At 53.6% G+C, this 26,331-nt stretch overlaps 1 protein-coding gene across 1 annotated transcript in view; it reads right to left on the bottom strand.

The window, feature by feature from the left end:
• The window catches only part of LOC103172029 (DAB adaptor protein 2), a 34,536-nt gene extending 15,759 nt beyond the window's left edge, over window positions 1–18,777 (bottom strand). Inside the window, exons 1-9 of the mRNA XM_042332075.1 lie at window positions 18,707–18,777; window positions 9,412–9,571; window positions 5,844–5,983; window positions 5,400–5,498; window positions 5,026–5,157; window positions 4,448–4,534; window positions 3,685–3,708; window positions 1,780–1,839; window positions 666–728 (exon numbers count right to left, since the gene is read on the bottom strand). Coding sequence (XP_042188009.1) covers window positions 666–728; window positions 1,780–1,839; window positions 3,685–3,708; window positions 4,448–4,534; window positions 5,026–5,157; window positions 5,400–5,498; window positions 5,844–5,983; window positions 9,412–9,565 — 759 coding nt within the window. The 5' untranslated portion in view covers window positions 9,566–9,571; window positions 18,707–18,777. The remainder of the gene's footprint in view (window positions 1–665; window positions 729–1,779; window positions 1,840–3,684; window positions 3,709–4,447; window positions 4,535–5,025; window positions 5,158–5,399; window positions 5,499–5,843; window positions 5,984–9,411; window positions 9,572–18,706) is intronic.
• Between the last annotated feature and the right edge of the window lie 7,554 nt (window positions 18,778–26,331).

Genomic DNA, 26,331 nt, shown 5'->3' on the forward strand with positions numbered 1-26,331 from the left:
TTGCAGAGTGTGGTGATCGTATTTTGTGGGTGAAACGCGGCAGCCAATTGCGCACAGCAGCGTCCCACAAACAGTCGTGGATTGAGTGACCACAATAATAGTAATCATTAAAAAATTTTGAAGGGATTATTATTCCCAGAAAAGTGATCCGCCAATCGACTAACAACCGTGTTCCTACTGACTGCTGGTAAACAGAGGCGTGTGGGGTAAGGAAACTTGCCCAACGTTTCGCCCCCTGCCCAGGAATCAAACCCAGGTCCTTTCGCTTGCGAGGCGAGGGCTCTAACCACTGAGCTACAGGGGTCCACTCCAAGCTCCAGGTGGGATGCACGGAATTCTCAGTTTGGTTCGGAGACTCTTAAGCACAGTGATGGGTTTCCGCATACGTCAGATACTCGGCTGGGGAAAAAAGTAGTGCCTTTCACGTCCAGAGGACGTCCCAAGGCAGTGAAGTGGAGAGTCAATTGATTGAAGAGAACGGCTAAAGACACATTTGTAATAGCGCCTTTCGTGTCGGGAGGACGTCCCAAGGTGCTGGACAAAAGCTCTCGGAAGGGTACCTGATGCTGCACAGTTAGCTGGGCTGGGACTTCAGTGCGTGTCTAGCTTTACTGCTATCACAGTGACGTGCTGACCACGTTACAGGGCTAGAGAACGGTCCTTACCGAGGGAGTGTGGATGTCAGGTGGGGTGGACATGTCTCCAAATAGCTCCAGGCCATCGAGGCTCTGTCAAAATAAACAGCCCGGTTACTGCAGGAACACCGCACGCTCATTAACTAGGTGTGAGAATAATAATAAAAAAAATCTTGTAATAATCCCTGCATTTGATACGGCGTCTTATCACGTCTTTGAGACGTCTCAAAGCGCTTCACAGAGTGTGTATACTGTAAAGTGTAGTGACTGTGTGTTTTGTGGGCGAAACGAGGCAACCAATTGCGCACAGCGTCGTCCCACAAACACTCGCGGATTGAGTGACCAAATTATGATTATGTTTTTTTTAGAAGGGATTATTACCCCCGGAAAATGATCCGCCAATTGACTAACAACCGGGTTCCTACTCACTGCTGGTAAACAGAGGTGTGTGGAGTAAGGAAACCCGCCCGACGTCTCGCCCCCGGCCCGGGAATCAAACCCAGGTCCTCTCGCTTGCGAGGCCTCTAACCCCTGAGCTACAGGCCTCTGTGATAGTGTCAGAGTTTGCTCCGCAAGTTACACACAGCAAGGCCCTCTAAAGAGCTGTGAGGCGAGTGGGAGAATCATCAGTCGGGTCAGAGGAAAACTCCCTCCTCTTTTTGAATAGCAAACGTCCACCCGACAGTAAACGGTTTAAGGTCTCATCTGAAGGACAACGTCTCTGACAAGGCTCAGAATATAATACTTGTATTTGTTATTGTGCTTCATCAGTTCGGAAGGACACCTCAAAGTGCTTCACAGTACTCACTGTGAAATGTAGTGACTGTGTATTTGTAGGCAATTGTAAAGGCAGCACAGATTGTGCAGAGTGACGTGACACCAACAGCCACAAAATGAGGGACCAATTCTATCTGGGGATTGTTGGCCAGGACACCGAGACAGAGAGAGAGGAACTCCCTTCTCTTTTGGAATAACGTCCACCTGAACAGGCTGCCGGGACCTCGGTTTAATGTCTCATCAAAAGGACGGGGGTGTGAAGGGGTGGGGGTTGAACCCACAGCATTTACACTCAGGGGAGCTGGCAATGGGGAAGACAATCTGAGAAACCTTCCCGCCCCCATCAACAACAACAACAACAACTTACACTCTTCACTCCCCTTGTCGTCTTCTGGTCATCGAAGCTTAGCAGCGCTCCACTGCCGTTCTGTAAGAGCAAACATTGAGTGAGTACATGGCGGGTGTGGGGGGGGTCTGTGGGGGAGGTCAGGGGCCATTGTTCAGTATATGCTATGGCGCCGTGGAGTCCTGTGGCTTTGTGGTTAGAGCCCTCGCCTCGCAAGCGAGAGGACCCGGGTTCATTCCCAGGCAGGGAGGAACCTGAGGCAAGTTTCCTCGCTCCACACGCCTCTGTTTACCAGCAGTCAGTAGGAACCCGGTTGTTAGTCGATTGGCGGATCACTTTCTGGGATAACAATCCCTCCAAAAGAAGTCACTCACTTCACGGCTGTTTGCGGAACACTGTTCTGTGCAATTGGCTGCTGTGTTTTGCCCACAAAATATACACTCGAGTCACTTGACAGTATATTCTGCAAAGCCTTATGAAATGTCTCAATGACGTGATAAGGTGCTCTCTCAAATGCAAGGATTATTACATTGTTAGATTATTATAGTTATATTATTAAATTGTAATTATGTTTTATTATACACAACTAATTATATTATTAAATTGTAATTATATTACATTGTAATTATATTATTACATTGTAATTAGATTATTAAATTGTAATATTAGATCATTAAATTGTAATTATTAGAGTATTAAATTATAATTATATTATTACATAAGATTACATTGAATTAGTAGATTATTAAATTGTAATATTAGATTGTTAAATTGTAATTATTATAGTATTAAACTGTTTAATACTATTTAGTAGATTATTAAATTGAAATTATTGTTATTATAGGCAGTCCCCTGCCTGGCAATGGAATGTTAGCCAAGTCGTAGCTCAAAGTCCTCAGGTAGGATTGAACCCACAACCTCCTGGTTCTGGAGCCAGTTGTGACCCACATCTCCCACGGTGACCGCTGGCAGTGAATGCTGGACACCGGGTGGGTGGGATTGCATTTCACGTTCATGTCGGCCTCAACAATGAGATGTTTTCCTCAGCTGACAAACCCCTAGATCCTTGTCCCCCCCCCGCCACCCCCCCCAAACACTGACCCACCATCATTCCCCCAATAATAATAATCCTTGCGTTTGATACAGCGCCTTATCAAGTCTTTGAGACGTCTCAAAGCGCTTCACAGAATATAGTAGTGTGTAGCGACTGTATATTTTGCGAAGCAAGTGCTCTAACCACTGAGCTACAGGACTCCACATCACATCCCTCCCCCCCGCACAGTGTCAGAGAATAACACATGAGGTCACACCTGCTGGGAACTGATGATGGTTTTATTAAGGGTTTGGATTAAACAAGATGTTCTCAGACATCACACCGCATTGAATCCCAAACAACCAGCAAACCCATCAGATAGCGTGAGCCTTGACTTCTGCTGCCCCAAGTGAGAGCGAGAGATAAACGACTTGTTGATCCCAGCGCCTCTCACGTTAGGAGGACGTCTCAAAGTGCTTCACAGGATTTCTAGGAGTCCTGTCTCGTGTAGTGGTTAGAGCCCTCGCCTCGCAAGCGAGAGGACCTGGGTTCGATTCCCGGCCAGGTGAAACGTTGGGCAAGTTTCCTTACTCCGCGCACCTGATAATAATCCCTCAAGAAAAAAAAATAATAATTTGGCCACTCAATCCACGACTGCTTGTGGGACGCTGCCGGGAATCGAACCCAGGCCTCTCGCTTGCGAGGCGAGTGCTCTAACCACTGAGCTACAGGACTCCACTAATAATTTATTATTATCATTATAAAGTGTAGTGACTGTTTCCCAGGTGGCTGGGAAACTGGTTCAGAGCAAGACTGGGGTGGTACGGGGGGAGGAAGGTGGCAAGTCCCCTTTAAAGCATAACAGATGGTGAGAGATGCCACCGCGTTCCTACCTCGGTGGATGTATTTCCATCAACCTGAGAGAGGGAGAGAGAGACAGAAAAAAAAAAGACACACACATGTCAACCACTGGTGGTCTCACACAACACTCCCAAACAAGACTCAACTAGGAATCCTCCCCCTCAGCTCCCGTTACCCCCGCAGCCAAAGCCCTAACTAACGGGGAGGGTGGTCCTCGCTGGACAAGCAGCGGGAAAGCTGGTCAGACAGTGATCTCAATGGCCGAGCTGTGTGGGTTTAGCGGGTTACACTCCAGCAACAACACGTTACATTTACACATCACCTTTCACGTCAGGAGGACGTCCCAAGGCGCTGGACAGTCAGGGATTTGGACCCGAGGGGTAGGAGGGCAGTCGAAGAGGAGGGTCTTGAGACTCAGCTACCCCTAGCAATTACCCCAACACACACTCTGGGGTCCCCAAGTCTTGGCTCTTGCCAACGTGTGGCTAATACTCTCTGGGATTACGGTCGGCAAGTGCAGTGTAGAGAGAGAGAGCTCGGGGGCTGTGCCCAGGAACCTAACTGACGGTATATAGAGTACGGGGGACACTTTAAGGTCTCAGCTCAGAGTTGGGGGAGTGGTGGGGGGTGTGTGAGGGGTTGCATTGTGAATCAATATATTGGAGTTGGAGTGACGAGACTCTCTAACACAGAGTGAGTGTGAGTGTCTCTCCCCCACACGCTACCAGCAGGACACCTTGAAGTTCCTCACCTCTGCTGCCCACCCTGTACCCCCTCGCCTCCCCCCCCCCTCACCTCTGGCTTGGATTCCGTTTCCTCCTTTTTCTTCATGTTGAAGATCAATTGGAAAAGATCTTTCAGATCCACCACCAGTGACTCCGCCTGAGGCAATAGGTCATAATAATAATCCTGGCATTTGATACAGCGTCTTATCACATCTTCGAGACGCCTCAAAGCGCTTCACAGAATATACTGTAAACTGTAGTGACTGTATATTTTGTGGGTGAAACACGGCAGCCAATTGCGCACGGCAGAGTCCCACAAACACTCGTGGATTGAGTGACCCCATTATTATTATTATTAATTTTTTTTGAAGGGATTAACACCCCCGGAAAAGTGATCCGTCAATTGACTAACAACCGGGTTCCTACTGACTTCTGGTAAACAGAGGCGTGTGGAGTGAGGAAACTGCCCAATGTTGCGCCCCCTGCCCGGGAATCGAACCCAGGTCCTCTCGCTTGCGAGACGAGGGCTCTAACTACTGAGCTACAGAACTCTACAGTTTAGGGGGGGTGGAGGGGAGGGGGTGGAGGGGGAGTGAAGAGAGATTGGGAGAGAACAAGTTGACTGTGTGACCAGCAATGAATACCCACCTGTTGAGCAGTCTTGATGGCCAGGAACTGGTGCTGCCCCGAAGCTCCACACACATAACCAAATGCACGGTTATCAGTAACATCCCGAGCGATGAAGGAGATCTTGTCCACAGAGTGTTCGTGCTCTATCACCTGAGAGAGAGAGAGAGTCAGTGACTCCAATCCCTGGAGAAAGGGGACATTGCAGAGGTAGGGGGGAGCAAATCCATGGAGGGCTTTAGTGGGGAGCGCACACACACACACACATACAGCCACTCAGAGACACAGACGCACACAGTCCCATACACATGCACAGCCATCCAGAGACACAGACACACACCCACACTGAGATACAGACACACACCCACACACAGCCACAGCCGCCCAGCACTTACTCCTGTCTTCTCATCGATGATCCTGATGCCCCCCATGGAGATGTTAACCCAGATTCTCTGCTTGTGCAAACCTTGAGAGCGAGCAGCGATAGCCATTCCCTGGGACAACAGAGACAACGTTACTGTCCATACAGACCCTCACCCACCTCACACCCCCACAGCCCCTCACCCACCTCACACCCCCACAGTCCTCCCCCCCCACCACACCCGCAGCCCTGCCCGCCCACACAGCCCCCCGCATGCCCCCCCCGCCCCCGCATGTCCACCCACACCCCCCCCCCGCCCCTGCACACACACAGCCCCACCCCTCACACACAGCGCCCCCCACCCCTCACACACAGCGCCCCCCCTTGCCCGGAAATCGAACCCAGGCCTCTCGCATGCGAGGCGAGGGCTGTAACCACTGAGCCACAGGGACTCCATCTAACAGCAGAGTCTCCTCACTTTGAGCTTCATCATGGAGTCCTGGCACATCTTGTCCCCCCGAGCCTCGCACACCTCATCCACACCGATCAGTTTGGCCTTATACCTCACCCCATCACCCTTAAAGCGGGTCAGCAGGTACTCCTCGGTCTTCTCCGACCCTGACAGACGACAAGGCACTCACTTAGCCCCTCGCTACAGCGAGAGAGAGACAGAGACACATGTCTGACACACACACACACCCGTCACCGTGACCAACCGGGTGTCTGTCACACACAAACCCATCACCGTGACCAGCCGGGTGTCTGTCACACACACACACACACCCATCACCGTGACCAGCCGGGTGTCTGACACACACACAAACCCATCACCATGACCAGCCGGGTGTCTGACACACACACAAACCCATCACCGTGACCAGCCGGGTGTCTGACACACACACACAAACCCATCACCGTGACCAGCCGGGTGTCTGACACACACACACACCCATCACCGTGACCAGCCGGGTGTCTGACACACACACAAACCCATCACCGTGACCAGCCGGGTGTCTGTCACACACACAAACCATCACCGTGACCAGCCGGGTGTCTGACACACACACAAACCCATCACAGTGACCATTCGGGTGTTTGATACACACACAAACCATCACCATGACCAGCCGGGTGTCTGTCAAACACACAAACCCATCACCATGACCAGCCGGGTGTCTGACACACACGCAAACCCATCACCGTGACCAGCCGGGTGTCTGACACACACACACACACACACACACACCCGTCACCGTGACCAGCCGGGTGTCTGACACACACACAAACCCGTCACCGTGACCAGCCGGGTGTCTGTCACACACACAAACCATCACCGTGACCAGCCGGGTGTCTGTCACACACACAAACCATCACCGTGACCAGCCGGGTGTCTGACACACACACAAACCCATCACCGTGACCAGCCGGGTGTCTGACACACACACAAACCCATCACCGTGACCAGCCGGGTGTCTGACACACACACAAACCCATCACCGTGACCAGCCGGGTGTCTGACACACACACAACCCCATCACCTTGACCAGCCGGGTGTCTGACACACACACACACACACAAACCCATCACCGTGACCTGTCGGGTGTCTGACACATACACACACACAAACCCATCACCGTGACCAGCCGGGTGTCTGTCACACACACAAACCCATCACCGTGACCAGCCGGGTGTCTGACACTCACACACACACCCGTCACCGTGACCAGCCGGGTGTCTGTCACACACACAAACCATCACCGTGACCAGCCGGGTGTCTGTCACACACACAAACCCATCACCGTGACCAGCCGGGTGTCTGACACACACACACCCATCACCGTGACCAGCCGGGTGTCTGACACACACACACACCCATCACCGTGACCAGCCGGGTGTCTGACACACACACACACCCATCACCGTGACCAGCCGGGTGTCTGACACACACACAAACCCGTCACCGTAGCTCAAGAGTCTCCAAACTAAGCTGAAAATTCCCTCAGTTTGGGGAATCTCAGATTGTTGGCCACACACACGAGCAGAGATGGTCACATTTTACACAGGAAATAATAAAAACAACAATAATCCTTGATACGGCCCCTGATCACATCTTCGAGACGTCTCAAAGCGCTTCACCGAATATACTGTAAAGCGTAGTGACTGTGCATTTTGTGGGCGAAACGCAGCAGCCAATTGCGCACAGCAGCGACCCACAAACAGCCGTGGATTGAGTGACCAAATTATCATTATTAAAAAACATTTTTTTGTGAGGGATTATTGCCCCCGGGAAAAGTGAATCCGCCAGTCGACTAACAACCGGGTTCCTACTGACTGCTGGGATCGAACCCTCTTCGCTGACACTGCCCCACACACAGCGGACAACAGTCACCGAGGTTACAGTTGGCAGCCGACTGAGCTTTGAACCAATATAAAGGCCAGACCCGCTGCACCCTCTAGCGGGATCGCTCATTATTAACTGCAGTGTTGTGGGTGAACGCAGAAGCCAATTAATAATAATAATAATTTTTTCAGGGGAGGATTTATTATTCCCAGAAAGTGATCCGCCACTCGACTCACATCCCGGTTCCTACCGACTGCTGGTAAACAGAGGTGTGTGGAGTAAGGAAACTTGCCTAAGGTTTTGCTCTGCCCGGGAATCGAACCCGGGTCTCTCTCTTGCGAGGGAGGGCTCTAACCCCCGAGCTACAGGACTCCACTCAAACACGTGGTAAATAATGGGACATCGCTGGGTGTTGAGAGTCGGTGACCGCACTTCATAGGGAATCCTGTGAAAGGTGCGAATCTAATTCAATATCATTTTATTACAATAATAAATGTGATATCGCCACCTTATCACATCACGAGTGTCTGAGCGCTTCACCGCATGTACTGTGCAGTGTAGTGACTATTGTGTAGGCGAATGTGGCGGCCATTTTGCTCACAGCGACGTCCCAGAAACAGCCGTGACGAGTGTATCTGGGGCACTGTCGGCCAGGACAACAGGAGAAACTCCCTTCTCCTTTCCTGTCAGTGTAGTGGGACCTTTCATGTCCTTTAAAAAACAGACAGGACTTTGGTTTAATGTCTTGTGCAAAGGGCGGCCTCTGGCAATGACCAACGTGTGGCTCAAACACACGGATTGGCGGCCATGTTCAGACAGTCACTGCACTTGACAGCAACTGTTGGAAAATCTCAATGAGGTGAGTAGGGACCACATCAAATGCAAGGATTATAGTCTTATGCCAGAGTTCATCACACAGAAGATATAGTTCAAGATCCTGGTCCTCACCTTTAAAGCCCTCCATGGCCTCACTCCCCCCATCTTTGCGTCAACCTAACCCCTACCATCCTGCCCGTTCCCTCTGCTCAGCGGGCTCTGCTTCATGTCCCGCACCTCGCCCTCTCCTTTGCCTCCTTCAAGACTGGTCTCAAAACCCTCCTCTTCGACAGTGCCTTTGGCACCCCCCCATCACCCCCTGCCCTCTACCCTCCCTGATCCCGACCCCCAGCTCGGGTCTGTGGGATGGAGTTCGAAAAGGTGGGGGCAGAGGCCGAAGGGTGGTGGAGGCGGGGGGGGTGGGGTGATGGGGTCGGGGAGCCTGGTGGGGGTGAGGACGGGGGTGATGGGGTCACGGAGCCTGGTGGGGGTGAGGATGGGGGTGATGGGGTCGGGGAGCCTGGTGGGGGTGAGGACGGGGGTGATGGGGTCACGGAGCCTGGTGGGGGCAAGGATGGGGGTGATAGGGTCATGGAGCCTAGTGGGGGTGAGGATGGGGGTGATGGGGTGGGGGTGAAGACGTGGGCTGCAGAGTTAGTTCTGGATGATCTACAGCCTGTGGAGGGAGGAGTTGGGGGCTGACAGGCAGGGAGGTGGTGTAGTCGAGCTGAAATGGGAAGAATGAGGGTTCAGCGGCCTGAGGGGTGAGGCAGTGGCAGAGCCGGGCGAGGTTGCGGAGGTGAGGGCAGACAGAGCGAGTTATCACACACACACACACACACACGCACACAGAGTCTGGTTTCATGTCAATTGACCTGGTTTGACCCACCTCGTTTTTTGTCCTTCTTGATCTTTGTGGGAGTGTCCCCCTGGGTGGGGGCTGGGGGGCTTGTCTGGGCAGGGGAGATGGGCAGGGCGGGGGTCTGGGCGGGGGCACTGGCCACTGAGGGGCCCCCAACGCTGATCTCTGGAACTTCAGACATGGTGATCTGGAGAGAGATAGAGAGAGACTGTGAGACACAGAGAGAGAGAGAGAGACTCAAAACTCCTACTTTCCCCCTCCTTCCCCATCTTCAGATAAAGCCTAAAGACCTCTCTCTTCAACGGTGCCTCCAGTCACCTCCCCCCAGTCTCGGAGTCATGCTCCGCCACTGTCGAGCGCTCTGGGACGCTGCCCTATATGACGGGCGCTGTTTAAAAGTTGTTGTTGTGATACACTGAGAGGGATGGAGAGAGAGAGATTATGGAGAGAGAGAGAGAGGAGATTGGCTTCCGTGACCTCTGGAGTCCAGTGGTTGAGAGACTTGTTACACGTACTCACTGGGATCTGAAAGACAAAGAGAGTGCGAGAGAGCGAGAGAGAGAGAGAGGGAAAGAGAGTGTGAGGGAAAGAGTTTGAGAACGAGAGAGAATGTGTGTGTGAGAGGCACTGGACATTGAAGGGCCCCTCAGAATAATTATTATTATCTTGTATTGAACAGTAGAACCAGGGGACATGGCCTGAGATTAAAGGGGGGAAATTCAGAGCAAATCTGCAGAGGAGGAACTTCAGGGAGCGAGGAGCAAATTTATGGAACAGGCTCCCTCGGGAGACGGACGCTGGGAGCAGAAAATGTCGTTCGTTTCGAGAACAAATGAGGTAGATTTCTGTTAGAAAATAACAGAGTATAGTTTGAGAACAAGACATGTCGAGCGACTGCCAGGATGGCGGAAGACGAAGGGCCTGGACCTTAGTCTTCCTTCTCAGTCTCGTCCTCGCCTTCAAAGCCCTCCACGGCTTAGCTCCTCCCTACCTGCTGACCCCATATCAACCTGTCGACCCACCCTCTTGAACTCCATCCCACAGTCCCCTCGTCTCGCTCCCTCCCTCCCTCGTTTCCTTCAAGGCACATCTCGAGACCCTCCTCTTTGATCGGGAACTTCGGTCACCCTCCTACCCCCACCCACCCTACTCTCCACCCCTCCCCGATCCCGACCCCCAGCTCGGGTCCAAATCCCTGATTGTCCAGCGCCTTGGGACCTCCTCCCGACTTGAAAGACTCCGTGTGAATGTCGTTTGCGTTGGTATTGTATGCTTTCCCCAAGCAAACTCTTTATGTTCTTAGATCAGGTGGACTATCCCAGCTCTCAAACACAAACCAGGCTGGTGTCAGGGGAGTGATTGTGGGGTTAATCCCATTTTATCACCATTTTCTGCGCTGAATAGTCACTCAGTCCTATTGCACTTCTAAAGGTGGAATAGATTGGTCTCATTAAGACATTTAATCGCAGGCAACTGTAGGTTAACGAGAGAGAGAGAGAGAGAGAGCGCACAGCAGGTTAAACCCACACTCTCTCTCCTCGCTGCCCGCGATAAACCTCACTGAACTCAGCCAGAGTTCAAACAATAATAATCCTTGCATTCGACCCTCGAGACGTCTCAAAGCGCTTCACAGGATATTAGTAAAGGGAATCGACTGTACTTTGTGGGTGAAACACAGAGGCCAATTGCGCACAGTAGCGTCCCATAAACAGCTGTGGATTGAGAGACACAATTTTATTTTGGGGGCTATTACCCCCAGAAAGTGATCCTACAGATTGCTGGTAAACAGAGGAGTCAGGAAACTTGCCCAGTGTTTCGCTCCAACACAGGAAACAAACCCAGGTCCTCTCACTTGGTGGCGAGGGCTCTAACCCCTGAGCTACAGGGCTCCACGATAAAAACCACAACAAAAAAAAAATCACCAACCTCAGGCTGAACAACTCAGCGTGCGGACATCAGTGAGTGACAGACCCCCAAATCAGGACCCCCAAAAATGGTGCACAGAGAGGTGGGGGGAGAGTGTTCAGACAGCGTTGGACAAGCACGCAACAGGATTAGACTCGACCAGACCAGGCGCGCGCGAGAGAGAGAGAGAGAGAGAAAACGAGAGCCTCCACTACATATTGGCTGTTCAAAGGTTAAAAGATACTCACTCGCTTTCAAAAAAAAACATCAACTTTCAGCATATTTGGGGGAAAAAAAACAGCGGGAAAAGTGCTGGAGCAGCACTAGAGCAAAGGTAATGAGTAGACTGTAGCCACAACAAGTCTTGAAAGCCAACTCTGATAATAATAAGCCTTGTGTTTGATACAGTCTTATCACGTCGCCACAGGATAGACTGGAAAGTGTAGTGACTGTGGATTTTGTGGGCGAAACGTGGCAGCCGACAACAACTTGCACTTATATCGCGCTCTCCACGCCGGGCGGCGTCTCGGAGCTTAACAATGGCGGCGGCCGAGCCAGGGGGGGAGGGGGAGGTGACCGTAGACGCGGTCGAAGAGGAAGGTCTTCAGGCGCGAACTGACGATGGGGAAGGAGAGGGCGAGGCCAAGGGGTGGAGGGAGGGAGTTCCACAGTTTCGGGGTGCAATGGCTGAAGGCGCGGCCACCGATGGTGGAGTGGAGGATTCGGGGGACGCGGAGGAGGCCGGAGCCAGTAGAGTGGGTACTGCTGTGGGGGGAGAGGAGGTTAGAGAGATGGAGGGGAAGGAATGGAGGGTTTAAACACTAGAGTGAGGATCTGGAAGTGGATCCGCTCCGTGACAGGAGCCAGTGGGGTTTGGCCGGGACTGGAGTAATCGGGGACGGGGTTTGGTACGGGTGAGAATGCGGGCGGCGGAGTTTCAATGAGTTAGATTTTGTGGGCATGGAGGAGGGGAGACCGGCGAGGAGGGAGTTATTGTCGTCCAGCCGAGAGGTCACAAAGGCACAGACAAGGGTTTCGGCAGCTTTTGGGGTGAGGTATTGTCGGAGACGGGCAACGTGGCGGAGGTGGGAGAAAGCGGTGCTGGTCAGGGACTGGATGTGGGGGAGGAAGGACAACTGAGGATCGAACCTGACGCCTAAGTCACGCTCGGGTTCAGAGAGTTTTAAGGACAGGTCGGGTAGGTTGAGGAGGTCGGAACCGCGGGAGTGAAGACATCGACGGGAGCCAAAGGGTATGCCTTCCCATTCGGCACAGCAGAGTCCCACAAACAGCCATGGATTGAATGACCAAATTATTATTATTTTTTTTATTTTTGAAGGGATTATTACCCCTGGAAAAGTGATCCACCAATCGACTAACAACCGGGTTCCTACCGACTGCAGGTAAACGGAGGCGTGTGGAGTGAGGAAACTTGCCCAAGGCTTTGCCCGGCCCGGGAATCGAACCCAGGTCCTCTCGCTTGTGAGTCGAGGGCTCTAACTCCTGAGCTACAGGACTCCACGGCCATAGGAGTGAGAGAGCGAGCGAGTTAATACAGAGAGTGCCTCACAGAGAGCAGCCTCAGCCAAACTGGACTGTGTTTGGAGACTGAGAGACTCAAACCCAGACCTTGAACTTTATAATTATAAGGTGGATTAAGGGAGACTGAGGTCAGACAATGTGGTATTAAATGGGAGTTTTCCCCCTCATTTCTCCCCCCCCACCTACCGTTGTAAAACTATTTTGGATACAAGTCATCCTCATATCAAGGAGGCACACAGCTCCGCAATTTAACCCTTTCCTGCTTTTCCCATCGACAACAATCTCACAAGATTTCACTACTCTTTTCTTACTCTCTTCCCGTCCTGTCTGTGCTGGTGCTCGCTTCGCTCCTCCAGTGGAGCTCTCTACTCTAACCCCATTTCCCCCATAATGATACGATAATGATCTCTATCCATTTCCCTGAAAATGCCATTGAACCATTCATTAACGCAGCCAGTTTCCATTGCAGAAGCTGGTTAATTTTAACCCAGTTACTAAAAATTAACCAGGAACAAACAGGAATTGCTTCTATTTGTCTCCAGCCTTGTAACTTGAACCAAAGATAAGGGGAGGATGGTGGGGCAGAGGGGAGAGAGAGACAATCCTTGCATCAGACGGTCTATAATAATAATACTTGCATCTGATATAGCAATTTACCACATCTTCAAGACGTTGCAAAGCTCTTCACAGAATATAAAGTGTAGTGACTGTATATTTTGTGGGTGAAAAGTGGCAGCCAATTGCGCACAGCAGCGTCCCACAAACAGTCGTGGATTGAGTGACCAAATCAGAATTTTTTTTAAATGGATTATTACCCTCGACAACGAAATCCGCCAATCAACTAACAACATGGTTCCTGCTCACTGCTGGTAAACGAGGCGTGTGGAGGAAGGAAACTTGCCTAAGGTTTCGCTCTGCCCGGGAATCGAACCCAGGTCCTCTCGCTTGCGAGGGCTCTAAACACTGAGCTACAGGTCTAATGGTGAGACTTCTCAAAGCACTTCTCAGGCTCACTGTAAAGTGTAGTGACTTGCTTTGTGGGTCAACATGGCAGCCCATAATAATAATCCTTGCATTTGGTATTGCGCCTTATCACGTCGGCGAGACGTCTCAAAGCGCTTCACGGAAGACAGTATATAGTAAAGTGGAGTGACTATTTTGTGAGCACACAGCAATGTCCCACAAAGCTAGGAAGTCAATGAGAGATTTTAATGGGGGAAAGGTAGTCAGCCAGGACACCAGGAGAGAGATACAGGGCAAAGGCGGCTGATTGAAGTTGAGGTACAGATCAGCCATGATCTTATAGAATGGCGGAACAGGCTCCAGGGGCTGAATGGCCTCCTCCTGTTTCTATTTTCCTACCTTTGAATAGCGCCACGAGATCTTTAACGTCTGCCTGAACAGGGCACAGACGAGGAGTGAGGTTTAAAGTCTCACCCGAAAGATGGCGTCTCTGACAATGCGTCTCTCTCTCTCTGCCCCCAGCGCTGTACTGGAGTGTCAGCCTGGACTGAGAGCTCAGAGACCCCGACGTGGAGGTGGGGCAGGGGGGCTTGAACCGACAACCTCCGAACTCCAAGGAGGGCACAAAACTACAAGAATTTCAGCATAGAAAGGGACCATTCGGTCCATCATGTCTGGTCATTCAGCTGCTTTCAGTTACCAGCCGCCCAGGCTGCCAGCGCAAAGGGGCTTAGGCGACAGAAAGGCAAACAGCTCAGGGTATAAATAAGCTCCCAGCTCGAGGCTGCTGTTTTTAGAAACACAAGTCAGTCAATAAGTATAAAAGTGCTGTAAATAGCAACCACAAGGCTTACTGTATTGTTACAAGTCAATCCCCTCAGACACACACACAAACCCATCACCGTGACCAGCCGGGTGTCTGTCACACACACAAACCCATCACCGTGACCAGCCGGGTGTCTGACACACACACAGACCCATCACCGTGACCAGCCGGGTGTCTGTCACACACACACACCCATCACCGTGACCAGCCGGGTGTCTGTCACACACACACAAACCCATCACCGTGACCAGCCGGGTGTCTGACACACACACACACCCATCACCGTGACCAGCCGGGTGTCTGTCACACACACACACACCCATCACCGTGACAAGCCGGGTGTCTGTCACACACACACAAACCCATCACCGTGACCAGCCGGGTGTCTGTCACACACACAGACCCATCACCGTGACCAGCCGGGTGTCTGACACACACACACACACACACCCATCACCGTGACCAGCCGGGTGTCTGACACACACACACACCCATCACCGTGACCAGCCGGGTGTCTGTCACACACACACAAACCCATCACCGTGACCAGCCGGGTGTCTGTCACACACACAAACCCATCACCGTGACCAGCCGGGTGTCTGTCACACACACATTCGACTTATGTTTTTGAAATGTCTCAAAGGGTTTCACAGAACATACTGTAAAGTGAATTGACTGTATATTTTGTGGAAGCCAATTGCACACAGCAAATGTCCCACAAACAGTCATGGGTTGAAGTAACCAAATTATTATTATTATTTATTTTGAAGGGATTATTACCCCGGAATAGTGATCCGCCAATCAACTAAGAACCAGGTTCCTACTGACTACTGGTAACCAGAGGTGTGTGGAGTAAGGAAACTTGCCCATGTTTCGCCCCCTGCCCGGGAATCAAACCCGGGTCCTCTCGCTTGCGAGGCGAGGGCTCTAACCACTGAGCTACAGAACAACAACAAGATTCCATTTATAGAGCGCATTTCACGTCGGGAGGATGTCCCAAGGCGCTGTACAGTTGGGTCAGGACCCAAGCATTGGAGAACTGGTCAGGGTGAGGGGAGGGAAGGGAGGGAGCGAGGAGGGGGTAGAGAGTTGGGAGCTGAAGGCTGAAGGTCAAAGAGAAAGGTCTTGAGACCGGCCTTGAAGGAGGAAAGGGAGGAAGTGGCGAAGGCACTGGGGGATAGAGTTCCAGAGCCTCGGGGCTGAGAGGCTGAAGGCCACCGTTGGTAGGGCGGTTGGGGCGCGGGATGTGGAGCAGACCGGAGCCAGAGGAACGGAGGATATGGGCAGGTAGGGGGATAGTAGGTCAGAGAGGTAGGAGGGAGCGAGGCCATGAATGGCCTTGTAGGTGAGGATGAGGACCTTGAATTCAATCCTCTGGGGGATGGGGAGCCAGTGGAGGCGAGCGAGGGCGAGGGTGGGAGTGATGTGGTCGCTCCTCTACAGGGAAAAGAGAGACAGACAGAGAGATACAACAGGCAGAAGGTTATGCACTTCCTCTCACACACAGAGAGAGGGGTTTGCCCAGAGACAGAATGGGCTGAAGGGCCTTCAGTTACAGAGTCTGAAATACCCCATTTCCTTTGAAAGGTGACTCTGTTGCAGAAAACCACATGATTTACACACAGTGCCAGTGCAGACTTCCAAAACACACAACCTCCCCCACTTCGCCTCCCCCCCCCACCACCCACACACGCACATATACATGCTCCCCCAGGAGAAGATAAATATTCGAAGCATGTTCTCGTCAGCTGGGCCTTGGGGAGGGGTGGTGGGGGGGGGCATGGGGGAGAGAGAGAGGAAGTGCATAACCTTCTGCCTGTTGTGTTTAGTCTGTAGTTCAGCACTGAGATTAGAGAGCTCCAGTGGGGGAGCGAGCCCCAGCACAGACGTGATGGGGGGGGGGTGGGGGAGAAGAGAGAGAGAGAGAGAGCAGGGAATAGGGTTAGAGTAGAGAGCGCCAGTGGGGGAGCGAGCACCAGCACAGACACGATGGGGGAAGAGGAGGAATGGAGTTAGAGAAGAGAGCTCCGTGGGTGTGTGGGGGTGTGGGGGGGGGGGGGAATAAATTATTTTCTGGTTAGTAGGGTGTGACCCTCTGGCAGGAGAGCACATTCCAATCCAGACAGGAATTTCCTGGTGTCGGTGACACACACGCACACATGTGGAACTCGGTTTGGTTACTCTAATCCCTGCATTTGATACAGCGCCTTATCATATCTTCGAGACGTCTCAACGCGCTTCACAGGATACACTGTAAAGTGAAGTGACTGCATGTGTTGCGGGCGCAACGCGGCAGCCAATTGCGCACAGCAGCGTCTCCGCAAACAGCCGTGGATTGAGCGACCCTTTTTTTTTATTTGGAAGGGATTATTACCCCCAGAAAAGCGATCCGCCCATCGACTAACAACTGGGTTCCTACTGACTGCTGGTAAACAGGGCCGTGGAGTAAGGGAACTTGCCCAACGTTTTGCCCAGGCCAAGCCCAGGCGAGGGCTCTAACCACTGAGGTGCAGGACGTGTCGAGACGACTGGCTGAGCAAAGAGAGAGAGGAACCTGCGCTCCCTGCCCTATCCTTTGCTCCTTCGACCCCACTGGTCCCAGGTGTTAGTGGGCAGGACACCCTACAGGTGCGGGGAATCACAGTAAAGATTAGCTGTTCGTATCAGGTGTTTTGAAATCAGTTACCAGGAGACTCCAGCCATAAACCGCTGAGGTCACAACCTGGAGAGCTCTCCCCAGCCCACAGTCAAACCCCCTCCTCAACAACCTTTTCCCTGAGGTTCTGCCTCCCCTCCCCTCCCGCCCCGCAACATCGTCAGGCTCCGCCACTGCCTCACCCCTCAAGCCGCCAAGTTCATCGCAGCTCGACTACGCCAACGTCCTGCTTGTCGGCCTCCCCAACTCTTCCCCTCCACAGGCTGGAGATCATCCAGAATTTACTCTGCAGCCCGTGTCCTCGCCCGCACCAGGCTCCTTGACCCCAACACCCCCGCCCGACTCCACTGGCTCCCCATCCCCCAGAGGATAGAGTTTAAAATCCTCGCCCTCGCCTTCAAAGCCCTCCACGACTTTGCCCCCTTCCCTATCTCTGTGACCTGCTGACCCCATATCAACCTGTCCTCTCCCTCCGCTCAGAAGGCTCTGGCCCCCACCCTACCATCAGCACTCGGGCCGTCAGCCTCTCAGCCCCCACCGATTGGAACTCCATCCCACAGTCCCTTCCCCTCGCTCCCTCCCTGACCTCCGTCTCAAGACCCTCCTCGTTGACCGTGGCCTTCGGTCACCCTCCTACCCCCGACCCTCCCTGCCCTCCACCCCTCCCTGATCCCGACCCCCAGCTCTGATCCAAATCCCTGACGGTCCAGCGCCTTGGGATGTCCTCCTGACATGAAAGGGGCTGTGCCAATATCTTTTGAGGCAGAACCAGGGCAGATTGGGGGTGGTCGGGGGGGGGGCGTTGGGCACTCAAACCTTCTCACACTGCAGCCCGGCTCTCACACCCGGACTGGGGGAGAGAGAGAGAAAGAGAGAGAGGGGGAAAGAGAAAATAATAACTGTTAGAGGCAATTTGAGACACACTTTGAGGAGTGGAGGCAAGTTAGAGACCCGGGAGGCAACCGTTCTTGAGAGCAGGGCTGAGCGGCTAAGAGATTGCTCACCCCTTGGGGGGTCCTAGCGGAAGCAGGCGTCTCAGAGAGAAAGGGAGAGAGGGAAAGGAAAAGAGAGAGATACAGAGAGAGAGGGTGTGTGTAACACAAGAGCTGACAGACAGAGTGAGGCAGAGGGGAGAGAGGCACAGAGAGAAACACACACACACACAAAAAAAGTGAGAGAGAGAGACGGAGAGAAAGACACACACAACCAGAGAGGAGAGGGGAGAGCGACAGGACAACAGCACAAGAGAGGGTTCAGGCTGGGACAGGCAGAGGGGTAGGAGGAGGGGGAGAGAGAGAGAGACAGAGACAGACGGACAGACAGAAAGAGAGAGAGAGAGACACACACACACACACACACACACACACACACACACACACAGAGTGTGTAACAAGTGCTGTCACCAGGCTGGGACGAGACGAGACACTTACTGGAGTGGTCAGAGGTGGTCTTGTGGCCAGAGGTGGGGTTCAGGCTGTGGGGGGGTCAGGTTGGCAGATGTTCGCTGGGGGTGGGGAGGGGGGTGTTGAGCCTCGGGGTGGGTGGGTGGTNGGGGGACCCCCAGAGCCGCTCAGAGATCAGGCTAATCACAGTCTGTGACTGAAGGAGGCAGGAATCTGCCCGAGAGCTGTCAACATCCAGCCCCAATCCCGGCGGCTCAGCCGCGGTTCCCGTTAACCCCGCCATTGCCAGGCTCCCACGCAGCGGTTCCCGTTAACCCCGCCATTGCCAGGCTCCCACGCAGCGGTTCCCGTTAACCCCGCCATTGCCAGGCTCCAACAACTATTCCCGTTAACCCTGCTGGAATTTTCCAGGCGAAAGAAGGCCAAGTTCCATCCAGTTTGCCTTCCCATCCTGGCAGTCGCTTGACATGTTATGTCCCAAATCAAATACCGCACCCCCCCCCCCCAGATAGGTTTCCTTAACAGAAATCGACCTCATTTTTCTTTCTTGAAAGGATCAACACTTTCTGCTTCCACCCAGGGAGCCCGTTTCATACGTTTACTCTTCCCATTAACCCCACAAGTCCTGTGGCTCAGTGGTTGGAGCACTCGCCTCGCAAGCGAGAGCATCTGGATTCGATTCCCGGCAGGACGAAATCTTAGGCAAGTTTCCTTAGTCCACACGCCTCCGTTTACCTAACAGTAAGTAGGAACTCGGTTGTTAGTCGACTGGTAGATCTCGGCTCTCCTCTGCCCCCCCACCTCGGGCTCCCCTCGCCCCCCACCCCTCCCCCCCCACTCGCCACACCTCTCAATACCATGGTAAAGACACAAGCATTTACACTGTAGAAACCTCGGGAATCAGAGCCGGGGGGGGGGGTGTGGGAGCGTGTGGGTCGAGGAGAGACTTACATTCCAGACTCTTGGATGCAACGTTACAGCAGGTCACCAGAGCAACGCACGCTTAACCCCTTCCTTCCAGGGTTTAACCAACAACTCTAACAGCATTTGACGCAGCACTTTACCGTGTCTTCGAGACATCTCAAAGCGCTTCACAGGGCACACCGGAAAGTGTAGCGACTGCATTTTGTGGGCGAAACGCAGCAGCCAATTGGGGACAGCAGCGTCCCGCAAACAGTCGTGGATAGAGTGAACGATTTTTTTGTACAGAAAGGGGTTATTACCCCCAGAAAAGCAATCCGCCAATCGACTAACAACAGGGTTCCTAATTACTGCCGGTAAACAATTGAATACTTCTTAGGTCAGGGGATCAAGGGATATGGGGCAAGGGGGCGGGTAATGGGGGTTGAGGTACAGATCAGCCATGGTCTTATAGAATGGCGGAACAGGCTGGAGGGACTGAATAGTCCTCCATGCCTCCCCATGCTGTGAGGAGCGAGGCTAACATAACATAGAGGAGCAGGAGGAGGCCATTCGGCCCTTTGAGCCTCTGCCCCGCCATTCAATCATAGCTGATCTTCTAATCTAACTCCGGCTAATAACCTGACGCTGCCTTATCCCCATATCCCTTAATCCCTTTTGCAATAAGAAATCTATCTATCTCAGTCTTGAATATGTTCAAGGACTGAGCGTCAACAGCCCTTTGGGGTAGTGAGTTCCATACATTCACCGCCCTTTGAGTTGAAGAGGCTGAGCTGCAGGTTAGGTCTGGGAGGGGCTGTGCCGGCTGGTGACTGGTCAGCTGTACACAGTGTAGTCCTTGTGTGGTTGCAGCCCGGGGCCATCAGCCCCATTAGCCCTCGCCCACGACCTGGCTGTGCCCATGTGCAAACCATTACTGAGCATTAAACCCTCAAACCTCAACACAACAGCATATACACAGCCCAGCCACTGTGTGGGAGTGTGAACACACACCACACGCACACACACACTCACAGGGTGGGCTGCAGAGTATCACACACACAGGGTTAGAGAGTCACCTACACACACACAGGTTAGAGTGTGTGTGTGTGTGTGTGTGAAACCCCTGCCCCCACACGCACATACACACAGCCCAGCACACCGTGCACACACACGCACAGTGCAAGAGTGTATAAACATGTCCCCACCCCCACTACACACTCACTGTGACACTCTCCCCATGAACCAAAATAATAATAGTGAGGGGTAGGGGAGAGGCCGGGGACCATACATGTGGTTGAAGAAATAACAACAATAATATTGATAATAATAATCCTTGCAGTTGATATACTTGGAGATCTCTTGGAGCCTCACCATCACCCCAACAAAGCCATCTCGGACCATCACTTAATCTTCCTCAATCCCTCTCCCCACCATCACCCAACCCACCTCCATCTCCTACCGCCCCAGGGAAAAAATCCCCCCCCTCTGTCTCGGCTGCCTTGGAGTCATCTGAACTCCTTCCCCTCTGGACTTCCTTCCGTAATGACCTATCCTCCTCGATCACTCTTCTCCACAGCTCCCTCTCTTCTACTCTCAATTCCCTCACTCCCCTCTCTTCCAGAACTGTCTCCTACTCATACAAATCACCCTGATACACCATCCACCTCCGCTCCCTTAAAGCCCAGGCGTGTTATGCTGAGCGCACTTGGCTTAAATCAAACCTAACTGTCCATCGGCAGATCTGGCTGGACCATGTCAAATCCTACCGCTCCACCCTCGCCTCCGCTAAATCATCGTTCTTCTCCAAGACAATCTTGGAGACTAAGGACAACAACAAAATTACATTTGTAAAGCGCCTTTCACATCGGGAGGATGTCCCAAGGCGCTGGACAGACAGAGTTTCAGACCCGGGAATCGGGGAGGGTGGGGTCAGGGTGGCAGAAGGCCTGCCCGCCAATAGTGGGGCGAGCGAGGTGAGGGACATGAAGCAGGCCGGAGCCCGCTGAGCAGAGAGAGTGAGCAGGAGGGTAGGGGGTTAGGAGGTGGCAGAGGTCAGGGGGAGCAAGACCATGGAGGGCTTTGAAGGTGAGGAGTAGGATCTTGAACTGTATCCTCTGTGTGATGGGAAGCCGGTGGAGTCGGGTGAAGATGGGGGTGATAGGGTCACAGAGTCTGGTGGGGACGAGGATGGGGGTGATAGGGTCACGGAGCCTGGTGGGGGCGAGGATGGGGGTGATAGGGTCACGGAGCCTGATGGGGGCAAGGATGGGGGTGATGGGGTCACGGAGCCTGGTGGGGGCAAGGATGGGGGTGATGGGGTCGGGGAGCCTGGTGGGCGTGAGGATGGTGGTGATGGGGTCACGGAGCCTGGTGGGGGTGAGGATGGGGGTGATGGGGTCGGGGAGCCTGGTGGGGGTGAGGATGGGGGTGATGGGGTGGGGGAGAGGACACGGGCTGCACAGTTAGTTCTGGATGATCTGCAGTCTGTGGAGGGAGGAGTTGGGGGCCGACAAGGAGGGAGTTTGCATAGTCAAACCTCGATGTAATGAAGGTGTGTATGAGGGTCTCAGGGGCTTGCGGTGTGAGACAGTGGGGGAGTCAGGCGATGTTGCGGAGGTGGGAAAAGGCAGAGCGGGTCAACCCCAGGTTCCTCTTCTGCATCACCAACTGGCTCCTCCTCCACCCACCCACTCACACCTCGCCCATCCTCAACTCCAATGCCAACTGCGAGGCAATGCTGGAATCCAAAGTCAAGGGAATCCGCTCATCTGCCTTTGCCCTTCCGTCTACTATGCCCTCCTCATCTCCCCCAGGCCCTTCCCCACCCCTCCCTCCACACCTTCGAACCTGTCTCCCCCTCCTCTCTTACCACCACCATAATCCGCATGAAACCGACCACCTGCTCCCTCGACCCCATCCCTATACCCCTCCTTACCTCCCAGCTCCATCTCCTTGCCCCTCTACTCACTGACATCGTAAACCTCTCCCTGTCCTCTGGTACTGTTCCCACCCCATTAAAAACCGCCGTCATCACTCCTATCCTTAAAAAACCCTCCCTGAACTCTTCTCTGCTCTCTAACTACTGCCCCATCTCCAACCTCCCCTTCCTCTCCAAGGTCCTGGAACGAATTGTTGCTTCTCAGCTTCGCTCCTTCCTCTCCCGCCACTCCCTTCACAAACCCCTCCAATCAAGTCTCTGTGCCGCCCACAGCACAGAGACAGCTCTGGTCAAAGTGACAAATGACATTCTGTCCATCTGCGTCCAGGGCTCCCTCTGCCTCCTCGTCCTCCTTGACCCCTCTGCTGCTTTCGACACTGTCGACCACTCTATCCTCATCCACCGCCTCTCCTCCCACCTCAAGCTTCATGGCTTTGTCCTTGTCTGGTTCAGATCGTACCTCTCACACCTCCTGTACTTCATCTCCTCAAACGGTTTTTCCTCCAAACCCCCGCACCGTCTCATGTGGTGTTCCTCAGGGCTCTGTCCTTGGTCCCCTCCTCTTCAATATCTATGTGCTCCCTTTTGGTGACATCATCTGCGGACATGGGGTCAACTCCCACATGTATGTGGTTGACACCCAACTCTCCCTCTCTGCCCCCCCCTTGACTCCAGGACCCACTGCTGTCCTGACAGAATGTCTGTCAGACGTCAAGTCCTGGATGAGGGCAAACTTTCTACAGTTGAACGTCAACAAGACCGAGGCTCCTGATTGGCTCCCGTCAGCGCCTCCTCACCTCAGGCCCTGACAGCATCACCATCCCTGGGGCTCACTCCCCCTCACTGCGCCAGTCCCGAACCTTGGAGTCTGGTTTGACCCTCAACTATCCTTTCTACCCCCACATCTGCCCCATGACCCGCTCTGCCTTCCCCACCCCCGCAACATGGCCCGACTTCCCCACTGTCTCACACCGCAGCCCCCGAGACCCTCACACACATACCTTCATGGCTTGGGGTCGGGCTCTGCCACTGTCACGCTACCCTGCGTGAGGGGCGCTGTGTAAATGCAAGTTGTTGTTGAGACATCTTAAAGCGCTTCACAGAATACACTGTAAAGTTTTGTGGGCGAAACGCAGCAGCCAACTGCGCAAAGCGACGACGTCCACACAATTAGTCGTGGTTTGAGTGACCAAATTATTGTTATTTATTTTATTGTTATTGAAGGGATTATGATCCCCACTAGTTACCCAAATACTGCTCGGTAAACAGAGGCGTGTGGCATAAGGAAACTCACCCAACGTTTCACCCGGCCTGGGAATTGAACCAAGGTCCTCTCGCTTGTGAGGGGAGTGCTCTAACCACTGTCCAGGGCCTTGGGACATCCTTCCAACGTGGAAGGTGTGATATAAATGTCATACAGACCCAACCCTACGCTGTGTGCCCCCTCTCCTGGCCCACTGTTACTTTCTCCCCCAAATCGAGACACCAGGAGAACCTCCTCCTTCTCCCCCTCCCTGACAGACAGCCTTATTTGCGGGACCTCACTGTGAACAAAATGGCCACCACCTACAGACAGTCACTACATGTCACACGAAGCATTAAGATGTCACTAAATTAGTGTCAAAGTGCACGAGATGGTGTATCAGAGCCCAGGTGGGGAAATGGCCTTCAGCCACAAGGTACCAAAGCCACCAAACTGAGGTCCCCCCCACTCTCCTGACCCCCCTCCCCGCTGGCGCCCCCGCCCTCCCCGCTGGCGCCCCCGCCCTCCCCGCTGGCGCCCCCGCCCTCCCCGCTGGCGCCCCGCCCTCCCGCTGGCGCCCCCGCCCTCCCCGCTGGCGCCCCCGCCCTCCCCGCTGGCGCCCCCGCCCTCCCCGCTGGCGCCCCCGCCCTCCCCGCTGGCGCCCCCGCCCTCCCCGCTGGCCCCTGACCAGGAAACAGCAGTAATTAGCGAGCGGGTGGAAGGATGTGTGACTTCCTGTCAGCAGTGAATTCCAACCCCAGGAAACCAGCCCCAGGAAACCAGCCCCAAGATTGTTCTCAAAACATGTTGTTCAACTGAACAGCTTTTAGTGACGGTCCACCCCAACCCCCCCTCCCGACCCCCTCACTCCCGATTCCCCTCACACACACAATGTCTGTCAGACACCAAGTCCTGGATGAGTTGAACACCAACAACTCAGGTGCTGACAGCATCACCATCCCTGGGGCTCACTCCCCCCTCACTGCGCCAGTCCCGAACCTTGGGGTCTGGTTTGACCCTCAACTATCCTTCCTACCCCACATCTGTACCATGACCCGCTCTGCCTTCACCCACCTCCGCAACATCAACCCTATCACCCGCATCCTCACCCCCACTAGGCTCCGTGATCCTATACCCCCATCCTCGCCCGACCCCACTGGCTTCCCATCACAGAGAGGATCCAGTTCAAGATCCTGGTCCTCACCTTCAAAGCCCTCCATGGTTTTGCTCCCCCCAACCTCTGCCCCTCCTAACCCCTTACTATCCTGCTCGATCCCTCCACTCAGCGGGCTCCGGCCGGCTTCACATCCCCAAACTATTGGCAGGTGGGCCTTCTGCCACTCTGAGCCCACCCTCTGGAACTCAGAGTGTCTGACTCGGGGCTCAAACCCACAATCTCCAGACTCAGAGGCAAAAGTCAGAGACTGAGTCGGGCTGACACCCACACACAGACCTGCCCCAGCCCCACAGACTCACCCAATCACCAATAACCAGCCTTGCATTTGATACTACAACAACAACATTACATTTATAGAGCGCCTTTCACGTCAGGAGGACCGTGGGATGGAGTTCCAGAGTGTGGGGGCAGAGTGGCTGAAAGCCCGGCCACCGATGGTACGGCGGGTCGGGTGGAAGACATGGAGCAGGCCAGAGCCCGATGAACGGAGGGAGCGGGCAGGTTGGTAGAGAGTCAGCAGGTCAGAGAGGTAGGAGAGGGCAACAACAACAAGATTCCATTTATAGAGCGCCTTTCACGTCAGGAGGACGTCCCAAAGCGCTGTACAGTTGGGTCAGGACCCGAGCAGGGGGGAAATGGTCAGGGTGAGGGGAGGGAAGGGAGGGAGCGAGGAGGGGGTAGAGAGTCAAGAGGGGAGATGAAGGCATGGTCAAAGAGAAAGGTCTTGAGACCGGCCTTGAATGGCCTTCAAGGTGAGGACGAGGATCTTGAACTCGATCCTCTGGGGGATGGGGAGCCAGTGGAGTCGGGTGAGGGTGGGAGTGATGGGGTCACGGAGTCTGGTGCCCGAGAGCACACGAGTTGCAGAGTTTTGGATGTTCTGTAGATTGTGAAGGGAAGAGTTGGGAAGGCCGATGAGGAGGGAGTTCCCGTAATCGAGCCTTGAGGTGACGACTGCGTGGGTGAGGGTTTGGGCAGCCTGAGGGCTGAGGCAGTGGTGGAGTCTGGCAATGTTGGAGTCCTGTAGCTCAGTGGTTAGAGCACTCGCTTTGCAAGTGAGAGACCTGAGTTCAATTCCAGGCAGGGCGAAATCTTGGGCAAGTTTCCTTACTCCACACAGAGCCTAATAATAATCCCTCCAAAACCAAAAACAATAATAAATTGGTCATTTTCAATCTACGACTGTTTGTGGGACATTGCTGTGCGCAATTGGCTGCCGCGTTCGCCCACAAATATACAGTCAATTCACTTTACAGTGTGTTCTGTGAAGCGCTTTGGGACGTCCTCCCGACGTGAAAAGCGCTATATCAAATGCAAGGATTATTATTATTATTATTATTATTATTGCAGAGGTGGTGGGAGGCAGTGCCGGTCATGGTGAGGATGTGGGG

The sequence above is a fragment of the Callorhinchus milii genome, unplaced genomic scaffold (assembly GCF_018977255.1).
Source record: "Callorhinchus milii isolate IMCB2004 unplaced genomic scaffold, IMCB_Cmil_1.0 Scaffold1, whole genome shotgun sequence".
Lineage (NCBI taxonomy): Eukaryota > Metazoa > Chordata > Chondrichthyes > Chimaeriformes > Callorhinchidae > Callorhinchus > Callorhinchus milii.